The 16,014-nt window shown below is 30.6% G+C and overlaps 4 protein-coding genes across 4 annotated transcripts in view; 2 read left to right on the top strand and 2 right to left on the bottom strand.

Moving 5' to 3' along the window:
• Positions 1–2,529: 2,529 nt before the first annotated feature.
• LOC125873129 (protein SENESCENCE-ASSOCIATED GENE 21, mitochondrial-like) lies at positions 2,530–3,714 on the top strand. Its single transcript, XM_049554006.1, has 2 exons — positions 2,530–2,795; positions 3,168–3,714. Exons 1-2 carry the CDS (start codon positions 2,722–2,724, stop codon positions 3,373–3,375), a joined length of 282 nt encoding a protein of 93 aa, XP_049409963.1. The 5' UTR covers positions 2,530–2,721; the 3' UTR covers positions 3,376–3,714.
• Positions 3,715–6,653: 2,939 nt separating this feature from the next.
• LOC125873130 (protein SENESCENCE-ASSOCIATED GENE 21, mitochondrial-like) lies at positions 6,654–7,979 on the top strand. The gene is made up of 2 exons (XM_049554007.1): positions 6,654–6,957; positions 7,433–7,979. Exons 1-2 carry the CDS (start codon positions 6,884–6,886, stop codon positions 7,638–7,640), a joined length of 282 nt encoding a protein of 93 aa, XP_049409964.1. The 5' UTR covers positions 6,654–6,883; the 3' UTR covers positions 7,641–7,979.
• A 3,412-nt stretch (positions 7,980–11,391) lies between these two features.
• Positions 11,392–12,055, bottom strand: LOC125872467 (uncharacterized). The gene has a single exon (XM_049553200.1). It carries the CDS (start codon positions 12,047–12,049, stop codon positions 11,570–11,572), a length of 480 nt encoding a protein of 159 aa, XP_049409157.1. The 5' UTR covers positions 12,050–12,055; the 3' UTR covers positions 11,392–11,569.
• Positions 12,056–13,012: 957 nt separating this feature from the next.
• Positions 13,013–16,014, bottom strand: part of LOC125872449 (glyoxysomal fatty acid beta-oxidation multifunctional protein MFP-a-like) — a 121,213-nt gene continuing 118,211 nt past the window's right edge. The window contains exons 14-19 of the mRNA XM_049553180.1: positions 15,714–15,968; positions 15,215–15,336; positions 15,004–15,125; positions 14,165–14,313; positions 13,953–14,091; positions 13,013–13,373 (exon numbers count right to left, since the gene is read on the bottom strand). Of these exons, the coding sequence (XP_049409137.1) occupies positions 13,338–13,373; positions 13,953–14,091; positions 14,165–14,313; positions 15,004–15,125; positions 15,215–15,336; positions 15,714–15,968 (823 nt within the window). The 3' untranslated portion in view covers positions 13,013–13,337. The remainder of the gene's footprint in view (positions 13,374–13,952; positions 14,092–14,164; positions 14,314–15,003; positions 15,126–15,214; positions 15,337–15,713; positions 15,969–16,014) is intronic.

Raw genomic sequence — 16,014 nt, forward strand, 5'->3', positions numbered from 1 at the left:
GTTTTGGCTTGATCAGATTCTAAATTGAGTTAAAAATTCACTTAATATATATATATATATATATAAACAAATTTATCCATAACGCACTAAGCTATCTTATATATAATTCATAAACAAAAAACCCAATTCCACTTCTATGCATAACAATCCTTTCATGATTATCAGAGATCTCAACTTCGAGTTTCTCTGGATATAAAAATTGTCTTTATCAAGAAGCGTTCTACCCCAATATAAAATTTTCTAGCACGAATTTGGATTTAGTCAAATTTTAATGCAGATATCAAACATCGAATTAAAAATCACAATAAAAATACAAATCCTTTCATGATTAATCTCCGCGTAAACAATTCATGTATTATTAGTATAGGAATTTTTTATTTTTAAAGAACTTCTTTAGTAATCAACTTTAATCATTGGTATCTTGCCACTAATATACTCTATACTTCTAATTAAGTTGTGAGAATTAAGTTAGCTAACCTTACCATTATAAAAAAAGATTTATTAATTATCAACTAGAATGTTTATGAACATTATATATATGGCCAGAAGGGTTATACCTCTTTGTTAAGTTTTCCAGCTGTTTTTTAAAATTTAAAATATTTTATAGTTTATGTAATAGCTCGTAATAATATATCAATATAAATTTGTGATCAAGTGATAAAACCTTATTTATTCTTAATCAAAGTTCAGAGGGTCTGAGGTTCGAACCTTATTAAGTGCTAAGTATGAAATCGTTTTTTTGTTAAAAAGAGTGCTTTATCACCTAGTGTGAGACTACTTTCAGGCACGATTCGAATTTAATCGAATCCCAATGCATATCAGACCTCGGATGAAAAATTTAAAGAAGAAAAAACTTGTTATAATTTAGGAATTCAGTTTACTTTTTTGGGTCAACTACTCACCATGTATCAAAAACTATATTAAAAGGAAAAATGATAATGTTTGATTTGACTTATTTTAATTTGATTGATTAAACTCTTAGAAATAAAGAAGAAACATTTAACTTTGTGCATAATAATTTATATTATATGCTGGCCGCTTGCATAGCAAAGGGCCAAATAATTTAATCAATCCCAACCCTTTTTTTCTTAATTAAAATAAAATGTAGAATCCTCGATAGATAGCTGATAAGTTTTAAGTATTGAAATTAATTTTATAAATAAACAGTTATATATTATCGAAGAAAATATCGATGCACAAAGTTTAATAATAGATTATCTGTTTTATATTATAACAGTTTGGTGACATGATCGAAGGATAAAGTATAGCACTATAATATGTTTCCAATTCGAATTTGAATGCACGAAGTTTAATAATGCTTATATGCGTGAAAATGAAGGTAAATTATTGAACCAAAAAGGGTTTTAGTGAAGTGATTAGAAGTCTCAAATTCGAGTTCCTTTAAAAACGAAATCACTTTTATTAGGGAATGCTTTATTTTCTAATATGAAATTTTCTGACTCGAAAAAGAGTTGATTATTGGTCAAACATAAGAGAAAAGTATCGACTAAGAAGTAGACAAGTTGCAGTTTGCTTCCAGAATTTTGAAAAGTAAGCAAAAGTTGCCACTATGCTACATAATATTTGTATAACTATAAAATATTTTATTAAAAATAAAATAAAATAAGAAAGTGTGACATCTTTTTTAAACAGATTAAAATAAAAAATATTCCATATGTTGAAAATAGGGAGTAATCTTTTTTTTTTTTGTTTGTTAAATAAAGTTTAGTGTATTTATTAGTTATGAATGGGGACGAGCTTAATTTTAACGAAGGAATATATTTAAATTAAAAGTAGAACATAAAAAATATATTTAAATTAAAATTAAAATGGAAGATATAGTTAAATTATTATTTATAGTACAAAATATATTTACCCTTTACCGTATAATAAATTTATCATTTTTGTTAAGTTAAAATAAATAGATAAAAATAGATGGAGAAAGTATAACTTAATTGTTTTAAGAATTGATAAATTTCAAATTTTGAATCGGTTATAGATGGCAACAACTAGATGTTGATTTGAAAGACCTTTTCACCTTCCTAGAAGCTGATATTAATCCATCTCAATATGGTGAAAAAGTAATAGTCAAAAATTCATATAGTTTGACTATCAACGGGTTTTTTTTACTAAAACTATAATAAATATAAACTCATTCAATTATAAAATTACATGAAATGAGATAAATAGAAATATCCATGAGACTCTTTTATCTCAACGAGTCAATAATTCTATCATTTTAATATAAATAAAATAATCTCGATATTACAAAGTTAATCATGAATTTTAGCTCAAAATTATCATTCTTATCCATATATCAAACGATATCATAAAGCTTAAATTCGATATCCGACTCCGATTAAGATGGCCCTTAGTGGCAACGAACGACCAGAGGAAAGACCTTTTCACCTTCTTAGAAGCCGTCATTAACGCGTCTCCATTACACGAACTCTAATAATAACTGGTAAATTTGACTTCTTCTTCCTCCAAAATTGTCTATAAATACCTCTCTTCCTCACACTATTTTTTTCATATCTAACATTTTCCTTCTTTCATTTATATAATATACACAGCTAAGAGTCGCTGCGACGCAAAGAGATTAAAAAAAAGTTCAAATTTGTTGCTGCGGAAGTAATTAAAGTTTCGATTTCTTCCGTTGCAACTTTAATTTAATTTTAATCGATTGATCGCTTCTATTCTTAGCAAAGATCATCAATTACAATGGCTCGTTATTTCTCCAACTGCAAAAATATCTCTGCTTTTGTTGTAGACTCTGTTTCTGTAGCTATTCAGAGGTAAACAAAGACATCATTTCTTTTTTCTCTATGTTTTGTTTTTCAAAGTTAAAAGAGGGGTTTATCTGAATTTTCTTCGTCAGATGAAGTTATATAAATTATTTCATTAAGAATTGATATTTTAAAGTTAAATTGTTACTTAATATAGAAATTGTGTCATTCTTTTTGAAACATATTAAAACAGAAAGTAAGTCATATAAATTTTGTATGATTCTTGGTTCTGTTTTTTTTCAAAATATCTTAATTTTACCCTTTATTATATACTTTTGGGATCATTTATATCATTGTCGTTAGTGTATTTGTTATTAATGTGTATATAAGAATGTTTTACGTTATTATATTTAAATTCTGATTTCGTCTCTGATTATGCAGGCGTGGATACGCGGCCGCATCACAAGGTGGTGTTTCTGGTAGTGTAAGAGGTAGTGGGGCTGTTAGAAGCAATGTGATGGAATCAAACAAGACTTCATGGGTACCAGATCCTGTTACTGGTTATTACAGACCAGAAAGTCATGCTAAGGAAATTGATGCTGCTGAGCTTAGAAACATGTTGTTGAAGTACAAACCTAGACAAAATTGAAAAAAGAACAACAATTATAGGATCAAGAATCATGTCTCGAGGAGTAGAGATGAATTCAGGATTTGAATGTTGGAGTTCAATAGTTATACTTTTGGAATTATGAGTTCAAAATGAATTGTTAGTGGAAATATAGTAATTTCTCACATATTATGTTTGTTTTCCGCATAGGAAAAATGTTGAGTTCAGTTGAATACGTTGGGCATATATTACATATGTGTCAGGCAGATTTTGGACTCAAATGTTCAACGTTTATGTTTTTATCATTGAATTCATTGTACTTCTGAAAGTATGAGTTCAGGATGTAATGTTAGTGAAAATTATAGTAATTTTTTACATATATGTTTGTGTTTGGTAAAGAAAATAGTGATTTAATTGAACCTATTGCACCTATATTGCATTTGCCTTTGTTGATAAGCAGAGGCAGATTTAGAATTCAAATTTTGATTGTTTAGATTTTCACTTCTAGATACATTGTACTTTTGAAATTAATAATTTAGAATATAATATTAGTGAAATTTATAATAATTTTTCACATAGATATATATCATCTATGTGTCATGTAAAGAAATATTGAATTCGTTGAATCTATATTACTTTGACCTATATCACTTTTGATTTCTAGTATTTTTTGTTCTCAAAGAAATAATTTCTAGTATTTTTTGTTCTCAAAGTTAGGTGAAAAAGATCGTTGAAATTGGTCTTGGTTTTATACACGGCAAGCAAGAGTAACTGACATATGTACACTGCATTTCCATTGCTCACACAAAGTCGGTTTGTTGGCGTTTCGATTATTTTATTAGATATTTACTATTTCTTATTAGTATTGTAATCAAATAATTTTGTTTATTAAAATTTAAGCAGATGGAAACAAGTTAACTAGTATAATCTTTGTTGGGATTAATCATAATTTTCAAATACATAAAAAATTTCACAAGCGATATCCATAACGCACTAAGCTATCTTATCTATAATTCATAAACAAAAAACCCAATTCCACTTCTATGCATAACAATCTTTTCATGATTATCAGAGGTCTCAACTTCGAGTTTCTCTGGATATAAAAATTGCCTTTATCAAGTAGCGTTCTACCCCAATATAGAATTTTCTAGCACGAATTTGGATTTAGTCAAATTTTAATGCAGATATCAAACATCGGATTAAAAATCACAATAAAAATACAAATCCATTCATGATTAATCTACGCGTAAACAATTCATGTATTATTAGTATAGGATTTTTTAATTTTTAAAGAACTTCTTTAGTAATCAACTTTAATCATTGGTATCTTGCCACTAACATACTCAATACTTCTAATTAAGTTGTGAGAATTAAGTTAGCTAACCTTACCATTATAAAAAAAGATTTATTAATTATCAACTAGAATGTTTATGAACATTATATATATGGCCAGAAGGGCTATACCTCTTTGTTAAGTTTTCCAGCTGTTTTTTAAAATTAAAAATATTTTATAGTTTATGTAATAGCTCGTTATAATATATCAATATAAGTTTGTGATCAAGTGATAAAATCTCATTTATTCTTAATCAAAGTTCAGAGGGTCTGAGATTCGAACCTTATTAAGTGCTAAGTATGAAATCGTTTTTTTGTTAAAAAGAGTGCTTTATCACCTAGTGTGAGACTACTTTCAGGCACAATTCGAATTTAATCGAATCCCAATGCATATCAAACATCGGATAAAAGACATAAAGAAGAAAAAACTTGTTATAATTTAGAAATTTAGTTTACTTTTTTGGGTCAACTACTCACCATGTATCAAAAACTATATTAAAAGGAAAAATGATAATGTTTGATTTGACTTATTTTAATTTGATTGATTAAACTCTTGAAATAAAGAAGAAACATTTAACTTTGTGCATAATAATTTAAATTATATGCTGGCCGTTTGCATAGCAAAGGGCCAAATAATTTAATCAATCCCAACCCTTTTTTTCTTAATTAAAATAAAATGTAGAATCCTCGATAGATAGCTGATAAGTTTTAAGTATTGAAATTAATTTTATAAATAAATAGTTATATATTACCGAAGGAAATATCGATGCACAAAGTTTAATAATAGATTATCTGTTTTATATTATAACAGTTTGATGACATGATCGAATGATAAAGTATAGCACTGCAATATGTTTCCAATTCGAAGTTGAATGCACGAAATTTAATAATGCTTATATGTGTGAAAATGAAGGTAAATTATTGAACCAATAAGGATTTTAGTGAAGTGATTAGAAGTCTCAAATTCGAATTTCTTTAAAAACGAAATCACTTTTATTAGGGAACGCTTTATTTCCGAATATGAAATTTTCTAACTCGAAAAAGAGTTGATTATTGGTCAAACAAAAGAGAAAAGTATCGACTAAGAAGTAGACAAGTTGCAGTTTGCTTCCAGAATTTTGAAAAGTAAGCAAACGTTGCCACTATGCTACATAAATATTTGTATAACTATATTTTATTAAAAAAATAAAATAAAATAAGAAAGTATGACGTTTTTTTTAAACAGACTAAAACAAAAAATATTCCATATGTTGAAAATAGGTAGTAATCCTTTTTTTTGTTTGTTTGTTAAATAAAGTTAGTGTATTGATCAGTTATGAATGGGACGAGCATAATTATAACGAAGGAATATATTTATATTAAAAGTATAACATAAAAAAATATAATTGAATTAAAATTAAAACGGAAGATATAGTTAAATTATTTTTGATAGTACAAAATATATTTACCCTTTACAGCATAATAAATTTATCATTTTTGTCAAGTTAAAAATAAAAATAAACGGAAAAAGCATAACTTAAAATTCGATAAATTTCAAATTTTGAATCAGTTAGATGGCAACAACTAGGTGTTGATTTGGAAGAAAGACCTTTTCACCTTCTTAGAAGCTGACATTAACCAGTCTTGCTATGGTGGAAAAAATACTAGTAAAAAATTCATATAATTTGACTATTAACGAATTTTTTTACTAAAACTGTAATAAATAATAAATATAAACTCATTCAATTATAAAATTACACGAGATGAGATAAATAAAAATATCTATGAGACTATTTAATCTCACCTTTTAATTTTTATAAGAAAATATTTAGCTAATATCTCACTTTAAAGATAAAGAAAATCCTAAATTTTAGCTCGAAATTATTATCCTTATCTATAGACCGAATGATCTCATAAAGTTTAAATTCTATATCCGACTCCGATTAAGATGGCCCTTAGTGGCAACGAAAGACCTTTTCACCTTCTTAGAAGCCGTCATCAACGCGTCTCCAAAATTGTCTATAAATACCTCTCTTTCTTACACTATTTTTTCATATCTAACATTTTCTTTCTTTCATTTATACACACAGCTAAGAATCGCTGCGACGCAAAGAGATTAGAAAAAAAGTTCAAATTTGTTGCTGCGGAAGTAATTAAAGTTTCGATTTCTTCCGTTGCAACTTTAATTTAGTTTTGATCGATTGATCGCTTCTATTCTTAGCAAAGATCATCAATTACAATGGCTCGTTATTTCTCCAACTGCAAAAATATCTCTGCTTTTGTTGTAGACTCTGTTTCTGTAGCTATTCAGAGGTAAACAAAAAAAATCATTATTTTTTCTCTCTGTTTCATTTTTTCCGAGTTAAAAGGGGTTTATCTAAATTTCCTTTAATTTTGTGGCAAATTATATTACAATAAGTGGAGTACTTCTGATAAGAAAGTCGACCTTCTAAAATTTTAAAATAAAATTTTAGATATATATAGTAGAGGTTGAATCTTAATAATTTCTTCGTCTATTTATCTATTTTTTATATTTTAAATTTCTTTCGTGAAAATCCTAATTATGACATTGATCTTCCCCTGAAATAAAAGATAAAGAAACTAAAACAGAGTTGTATGATTCTTGGTTCTGTTTTTTTTTCTTTCTTCAAAATATCTTAATTTTACCCTTTATTATATACTTTTGGGATCATTTATATCATGGTCGTTAGTGTATTTGTTATTAATATGTATATGACGATGTTTACGTTATTGTATTTAAATTTTGAATTCGTCTCGAATTATGCAGGCGTGGATACGCGGCCGCATCACAAGGTGGTGTTTCTGGTAGTGTAAGAGGTAGTGGGGCTGTTAGAAGCAATGTGATGGAATCAAACAAGACTTCATGGGTACCAGATCCTGTTACTGGTTATTACAGACCAGAAAGTCATGCTAAGGAAATTGATGCTGCTGAGCTTAGAAACATGTTGTTGAAGTACAAACCTAGACAAAATTGAAAAAAGAACAACAATTATAGGATCAAGAATCATGTCTCGAGGAGTAGAGATGAATTCAGGATTTGAATGTTGGAGTTCAATAGTTATACTTTTGGAATTATGAGTTCAAAATGAATTGTTAGTGGAAATATAGTAATTTCTCACATATTATGTTTGTTTTCCGCATAGGAAAAATGTTGAGTTCAGTTGAATACGTTGGGCATATATTACATATGTGTCAGGCAGATTTTGGACTCAAATGTTCAACGTTTATGTTTTTATCATTGAATTCATTGTACTTCTGAAAGTATGAGTTCAGGATGTAATGTTAGTGAAAATTATAGTAATTTTTTACATATATGTTTGTGTTTGGTAAAGAAAATAGTGATTTAATTGAACCTATTGCACCTATATTGCATTTGCCTTTGTTGATAAGCAGAGGCAGATTTAGAATTCAAATTTTGATTGTTTAGATTTTCACTTCTAGATACATTGTACTTTTGAAATTAATAATTTAGAATATAATATTAGTGAAATTTATAATAATTTTTCACATAGATATATATCATCTATGTGTCATGTAAAGAAATATTGAATTCGTTGAATCTATATTACTTTGACCTATATCACTTTTGATTTCTAGTATTTTTTGTTCTCAAAGAAATAATTTCTAGTATTTTTTGTTCTCAAAGTTAGGTGAAAAAGATCGTTGAAATTGGTCTTGGTTTTATACACGGCAAGCAAGAGTAACTGACATATGTACACTGCATTTCCATTGCTCACACAAAGTCGGTTTGTTGGCGTTTCGATTATTTTATTAGATATTTACTATTTCTTATTAGTATTGTAATCAAATAATTTTGTTTATTAAAATTTAAGCAGATGGAAACAAGTTAACTAGTATTATCTTTGTTGGGATTGATCATAATTTTCAAATACCTAAAAAAATTCACAAGTGATATCAATATTTTTTAAAAAACAACAAAAATTACTCAAATAAACATCATATTTACTTTTTATCGGTTTGGGTAATACTTAAGGCCTTGTCTCATTGGTTTAATTTAATTTTATGCTTGAAAAGGTTCACTTTATGTTTTAACCTTTATTAATTCTAAAAAAAATTAAGATGAATAGTATGTCACGTAACATTGCTTTGTCCTACGTGCATCTACCTCGATTTTCAAATTCATTTTTATTGAATATTATGTCACATCCAGATTAAAGCAGATGGTAACAAGGACATGTCACAACATTGAATGATTCTTATGCATAAATTAGTTGAAATAGTAGTGCATCTTCCAATTACTTAAATTATGGTTGCACCTATCACTTTCTTGAATTTGGACAGACGTGTTATAAAAAATAATACATAAACCCCTCATTATTTGACGATCGTCCAGTTTCTATTGAAGGTACCACTAAAACACCTTCAGACGATAGATAAGACTTAAGCGGAGGAAAAAAGGTTTTTCTGTGTCTGAATAAGTGATTGTCTGCTAATAAACAAAAAAAATATCTATCTTTTTGCTAAACATGATGAATTGAATAGATAACTATATTAAACAATTTTAGCTTTTATATGTTAACAATATGAAATACTCCACTTTTATTCCATCATATTCCCCTATAAATAAAAAAACTTATGTGAAATTAGTATTCTGCAAAATAAAGCACGTAACCTGCTATAAAGTTTAATATATGCCTATATTATAAATCCGCATTAACTAATCCAATGTCAGAATGAATGGCCAGAAATTAATAGCACTCAATAATGATCATTCTTGGCTATTAATTAATTAATATTTTGCCTAATCATCTTTTTGTGTATAAATTAAATTAGTTGAAACAATGGATGTGTATTCAATTACTTTAATATTAGCTTATAGTGCAAATAACTTGAACTCGAAACTTCTAATTAGACATGAAAATGAATATATACTTATCACCTACTTCGAGATCCAACTAATTCGGGTTGATCACGCTGAATGAAGTGAAACACTCTTGATCAAAGACCACTTTATTAGCAAGTTCAAATTTGCAACTTTTATTCAAAAATAGAATGAATACTTATTACTTCATTCCAATCTTCGATATTACGTCAAAATAGGAAAACACCACTTGTTTTCCTCTATGATATTGATAAGAATTTTCATATAACTTTTCTAGTTCTAGTCATACTAAGATAGTGCGGAAAAGTGTTAAATAAGACGAGACCTAAATTGACATGTCATCACAAAACTATATATACTTTCTCTATTCATTTTATTTGTCATATTTTTTTCACCAAAAAGGTATTGTATTAACTTTATTTTGAATCAGTTATTTTAATAAGCGCGATAACTATAATGGGTCGGAGAGAGTAGTTTATCTTTCATTTTCATTGGTGGCGTGAGCTTTTTTGTGTGTAAGTAAGAGAGTGACAAGTGGAATTAATGATGAAAACAGATTCGTTGAACACAAATATACAACGAACACAACATGGAAAAACATTTACCATATGAATACAAAAAATAGATAGTTGAACCATGACGTGCACAACTTGTCCACAATAATCCAAATTATAATATCTAGAATATTAGACACTTAATTATTGTTGTTTCTTGTACTCTGCTAACACTAATTAATACTAGTGATTTCTTTTTACTTGTCTAAGTCTAATGAACAAAGTTATCTGATATCAGTTGTACTAATAAGAGGTAGTAAGTATTACATAAAATTAATTAAAGTACGTGAAAATTAACTCAAACCTACAATTATCAACAAACACGTATTTGAGCTTTAAATCAAGGTTCATCAATCGCAAGTCTAAATAAAAGAAGAAAGTTATAATAGGTCAAACTAGTGTGAAAACAGTTTAATTAAACTACTACGAATTCCTTAAATCTTGTACATACAACTATTTGTCTTGCCCACTACTATAGTCTGGTATATTATTATATTATATTAGCGTTATTGGTTCTTATAGAAAAAAGACAAAATGCATTGCTTATATTTTTATTTATGTTATATGAAGAAAATAGATGATGCACGTTACGTTTTGTCCTAATTCCCCTAACTTTTAGCTGTAGAGATACTATCAAACAAAAATACCAACTTTTCCATGCACCAATATTAGCTCTAAGATAAAAACAATAAAATAGCGTTGTAGCTAGATTCAAACTCAGGTCTCATGGGTGCTTCCTCTAGCTTGTACCAGCAGCACAATAGAAAACCTATACTCTTCATGGATACATGATTAATTATATCTTAATTTATGTCCATTTCTCAAAATAGATATACACATATACGCATGATTTTTATGAAGTTAACGGAAGCACAATAGAAAACCTATACTCTTCATGGGTACACGATTAATTATATCCTAATTTATGTCCATTTCTCAAAATAGATATACACATATACACATGATTTTTATGAAGTTAACGGGTGCACGTGCACCCCCACCCTATAGGGTGGTTCTGCCTCTGTATACAAGCTTGCTTATTCTTAAAATTCAAAAAGAAAAAAATTGAACCAACTACAAGTATGCATTATAGCATATGGTGCATATGCCAATTGAGGTTGGTAACCTCTCTGGCATGAAGTGCTTTCTTTACCTTCAAAGTGAATTTTCAATGAGGTAGTTCCGGTGCCCGATAGCACCAGAACTAAACTCGGTGACAAGAGTTGTAACAATAAACGATACTGCTTACACAAAATTCTGCGTACACCACTATTAGACTCAAGGAGGAAGACACACGAAGCTTTTAGCTTTGCCTAACATCCTCGTTAGCACAATACAATCCACATTTACAACGAGGGCATTTCTCAAAGCAACATCAATTTTGAATAGAAAGTATAGTTCTGGAATCCCATAGCCCCAGAACTAAACCCCGTGACAAGACGAGTTGTAACAATAAACAAACAGTACTATATGCATAAAATTATGTGTACACCACTGCTAGAGTACTCTACGAGGAAGACACGAGGAGCTTTTGCCTGAACTCCCCATCACCCTCGTTAACACAATGCAATCCACATTCACAACGAGGGCATTTGTCAAAGCTCCTAATAGGAAAATTTGCAGAAGTAAATCCAACAGAGAATTGGAGATTGTCATCTCTTCTCCTAACCTCAACAATGTTAACCCATAGAAATACAACTTTAACAGTAACACCACTCAATTTCATTAGCCTCCCTTTTGATATAACTCCTTTTATCACAGGTTTATAATATAGCTCATATGAACTCAACATGAACTTACATGAGCCATTGAGATACGCCGAGAACTCGCCTGTTTTTGAGTTCAACTCATAGCCTATCACCCCTTTAGGAAGAATGCCAATTGGGAAGTCATAGTGTTGAAGCTCTTCATAGGCTGATGTCTTCTCATTGGCTGAAACAACAACAGAAAGGAAGAAGAGGAACAAGAATATGGTTGCTAAAGACATTTGTATTNATGGTTGTAGCATGAATCATTTAGCAACACATCTCCTAGAGAAGCGGTTGAACAACTGCGAGCCGGGCCACTATTTCCTGGAGAACAGCAGGAGACACAGATTCGATATAGTAACTAAAGTTCGTTTTCTATGAAAACTTAAAGCAGATAGAAAAAATTACTTTAACATTTTAACTCTGTTCGGAATTGAACTCTTCCTTGAGGGATCAACCACAAACCAAAAAATGTGACCTAAACCCCGGACCTATCAGCAGAAAATGGAGATGACTTGCATTAAGCCAACTTTTCTCATCCTCAATTATTCTTCTTTACCAAACCAGCAATAATCATTTTGTTTTTGAATAATGAAGCAAGTGATGTGCCAACAACAATTGTTTGAACAGGGAAAGGAAGATTTATATCGATGCAGATGAAATTACAAATAACACCACAATTTTGGAGAAAACTACATAAAATCCTACAAATAGTAAAAAAGTTACAAATCCAGGAATATTATTGCCTTTACCACTCAATCAAGCATTCACAGTCATTAGAGAAGAAATTTCAAGGAAAAGGTGATCATAGTGAAAGTCATCATTGAGCTTAAAATTGAATGTGCAAGTATGGAGTTTGTTAATTTTACCAAGTCAATTTAATCTATATTGGTCCCCTCCATACTCCACTTTTGTTGAGACCAAAAAACACACAGGGGCGAAGTCAGGATTTTTCACTGAGGGGGTGTCAAATATAAAGAAGTAAACACACAAAGAAGTCAAGTCAAGGGGATTGAGCATATAGTATATTACAACAGCAACATATACTCCTACCTCAAAGCTAGAGAAGATGTCTCCATGAACATATAGTATATTATACATTAAAAAATAAATTGTCACCCCTTGGACAAGAGTGGCTCCGCCACTAAACACAAAAACGGTTGTAAGCGTCTAAAAGCAGATGCTGTTCGACTCCGACAAAGAAGAAAACCAAAAAATGGAAATTGTTGATTGACAGGTAAAAACACAAACTTCACCTGAATTACATGTATATTTAATGCAGCGATCAGCACCATCTTCCTTTTCATCTTTATCCATTTGAAGCCAACTCTATCCATGAGACTTTATACAACACATAACTGCAGTCTCAGTCACTATGATCCCGTTAGGTGAATGATACATACAGATCAAGCAACTAGAGTTGTGTGGGTAAATTCCAACTAGCACAAGAATTTACAACGACATTGCACAAATATCTGACATATGAACTGCGTATTAGAAAGATATGTTGTTGCCATCATCACAATCTTACAAAAGCGACTTGGCCTGCTTAACTTGCGCACTCTGCAAACATACAGAACTCCTCGGTTAGCTAAAGACCAATCTTCATTTATGTGTTACAACACTGACATTTAAAAAAAAAAAAAAAAACTGGAACCCATTTTTGTGATCAGAACTTAGCTCCAAAAGAAAGCAATCAAAAATGCGCATGCAGTTTTCTGATTCTGTAGTTAGGACCTACTAGCATATAGGTCTTATTTATTACTCCCTCCGTTGCAATTTGATTGTCCTGTTTTGACTTGGCATGGAGTTTAAGAAAGCATAGAAGATTTTTGTACCTTGTGGTCTTAAATTAAAGATATGGAAAATGTACCAAAATGCCTTCTAATCTTGTGGTCTTAAGCATATCATGTGGAAAGTTAAAATTAAAGAGTTGCCAAAACAGGAAATAGGCCTTCTTTTTTAAATGGGTAAAAAAAAAAGGAAGTAGGACAAATAATTTGAAACGGAGAGAGTATCAAATTGATCCTGTTGTCAGTTGTCAGAAGCACGTGATGCAATTTGTCAAACAAATAGTGTTTGTGAATCCACTTTTTCAGAGTTGTTACATTTCAGTAGTTCAAGAAAATTAACATTTCTCACCAAAGAACTTCTCTTGGAAGCTCGTTCGACTAAGTATGCACAAGGCTTGAAAAACTCTCCATACTCCTTCGACCATTCTTCCAGTTTTGAACAAATATATTTGGAGCCAACAGAGTGAGACCAAAAAATTATGCCTCCCCTGATTTTCATCAACATATACAATAAGTGTATGAATCATTGCCATGGCAAAGATGATTTCTAAGCAAAAATACCTGTATCCGGGGAATCCCATACCCAAAACTGAAGCAACATCAAGATCAGAGGATTTCACTATAATTGCCTCTGATATCATGCGACATGCTTCATTCAGTACAGGGAAAAGAATCATCTCAACAATTTCTCCATCGGACAATGTTGCCAACTGTACCAAGTTGATTGTTCAGACGTGCACTAAGTCATAAATTGATAGATAGAAAGGAAGCATTCAACGACCTTTCCAAAAATATATTTTGTTCATATGATATATGGTAAATGCATTATATGCGCTCCAACTACAATTTGAATCATTTATCAAATCTACAATCATGAAAGAAAGGATAGACAACAAATAAACACAGGTTGAACTGTTTGCAAGGGACCAATTAGAGGAAGAATCTATTTGTCTGTATAAAGAGGGGACATAAGCCCGGTGATGTGGCACGTCTCTTACATTAGAATGATCATTTATCTAGTTACTCTTCTTTTTTTTTGCATTTTACAAATTAAGAAGGCACCAATTAAGAATCCTGTATTTGATTACAAAGACAAACATCAAAATACACTTCCCTTCTCAAAAGTCGTGCCATTTCGAGAATTAACTGAATGATAAATAGTCTTAGTGTCATTATCGTTCTTTTTTTTATTCTTGTTGATTACCATATCTTGGTGTTCTGCTTTATGGTTATATCGTGAACATTATTTATGTGTTCTATTTTTCCAAAGCCAAATAGTACATAGCAATAAGCCGCATACTTTCTTCAAGATAAGTTCAGTCGGAAGATTACTAGAGAACTTTCAATAGAAGGATCAAAAAGACAGTTAACTGAGAGAGAGAGAGAGAGAGAGAGAAGACCTTTGATTTAATGGTGATACCAGACATACTTCTAGCCATTTCTATATATTTTGATATTTCGGGATCTGGGCTTGCCTCTTCCTTGTCATTGTATGTGTAGAAGCCTTGGCAAGTGTATTTACCTAGTACACATTCCATTGGTGAGAAATTCAAGAAAATCTGATGACAAATACAATCCAGATCCTGATGACAAGAAGGAAGTGTACATTACCTGCACGGTTATTTTTCCTCATGATTGGAATCAAATTTGATTTGTAAGATCTATCTGGAAAAGTCTCAAGGAATTTCACACCATGCACAGTTGCAGACTGGAATCCATCTTGATCAAGCATTCTGCAGTTGACATTGCCAACATCACCCAAAAGAAATGGAAGCAACAACAGAAGATGTCGTGCACTCCAAGTGGAACGATATAAGAAAAAATATGCTGAAGATCACATTCATCATTGGTGGATTATCCACATGAGAAATGTGTGTCATATAACCTTTATTTAGTATTTAAAGGAATAAGCTTCTCCTTCTGTATGATCAGATTTTGAATCAACATCCATTAGTTCTGGAACATTTTGGTAGTTGTATGTTAAACCATAAGGAAACTCATATTTCTTTTATTATGATTTCGACTGTATGGAGAAACTGAGGGTTCTACTGAAGAGCACAACTCGATCAAATCAATTTCCCATTCATAGGATGTTGAATGGAATATGCACCTAAATGGACCCAATTTCAACCCAAAGCTGGTAAGTGCCTTATCAATCTGATACGCATCAGCACCATGTTCAACAAGAAGCATCGCTGCCTGCAAGTAGGGGAAGCACATACGTCTGACTGCATAACCTGTACAATTCTGAACTACAATAGGAGTCTTTTGAATCCTCCTTCCAAAGTTCAACAGATCAACAAGCGTTTGAGGGGATGTCCTCTCTGTTCGGACAATTTCCAGGAGATCCGTGACAGCGGGTGAGCTGCAGCCAAGTAACAAGCAAGCCTTAACTCATTTGTATCAGCAGA

The sequence above is a fragment of the Solanum stenotomum genome, chromosome 8 (assembly GCF_019186545.1).
Source record: "Solanum stenotomum isolate F172 chromosome 8, ASM1918654v1, whole genome shotgun sequence".
NCBI lineage: Eukaryota > Viridiplantae > Streptophyta > Magnoliopsida > Solanales > Solanaceae > Solanum > Solanum stenotomum.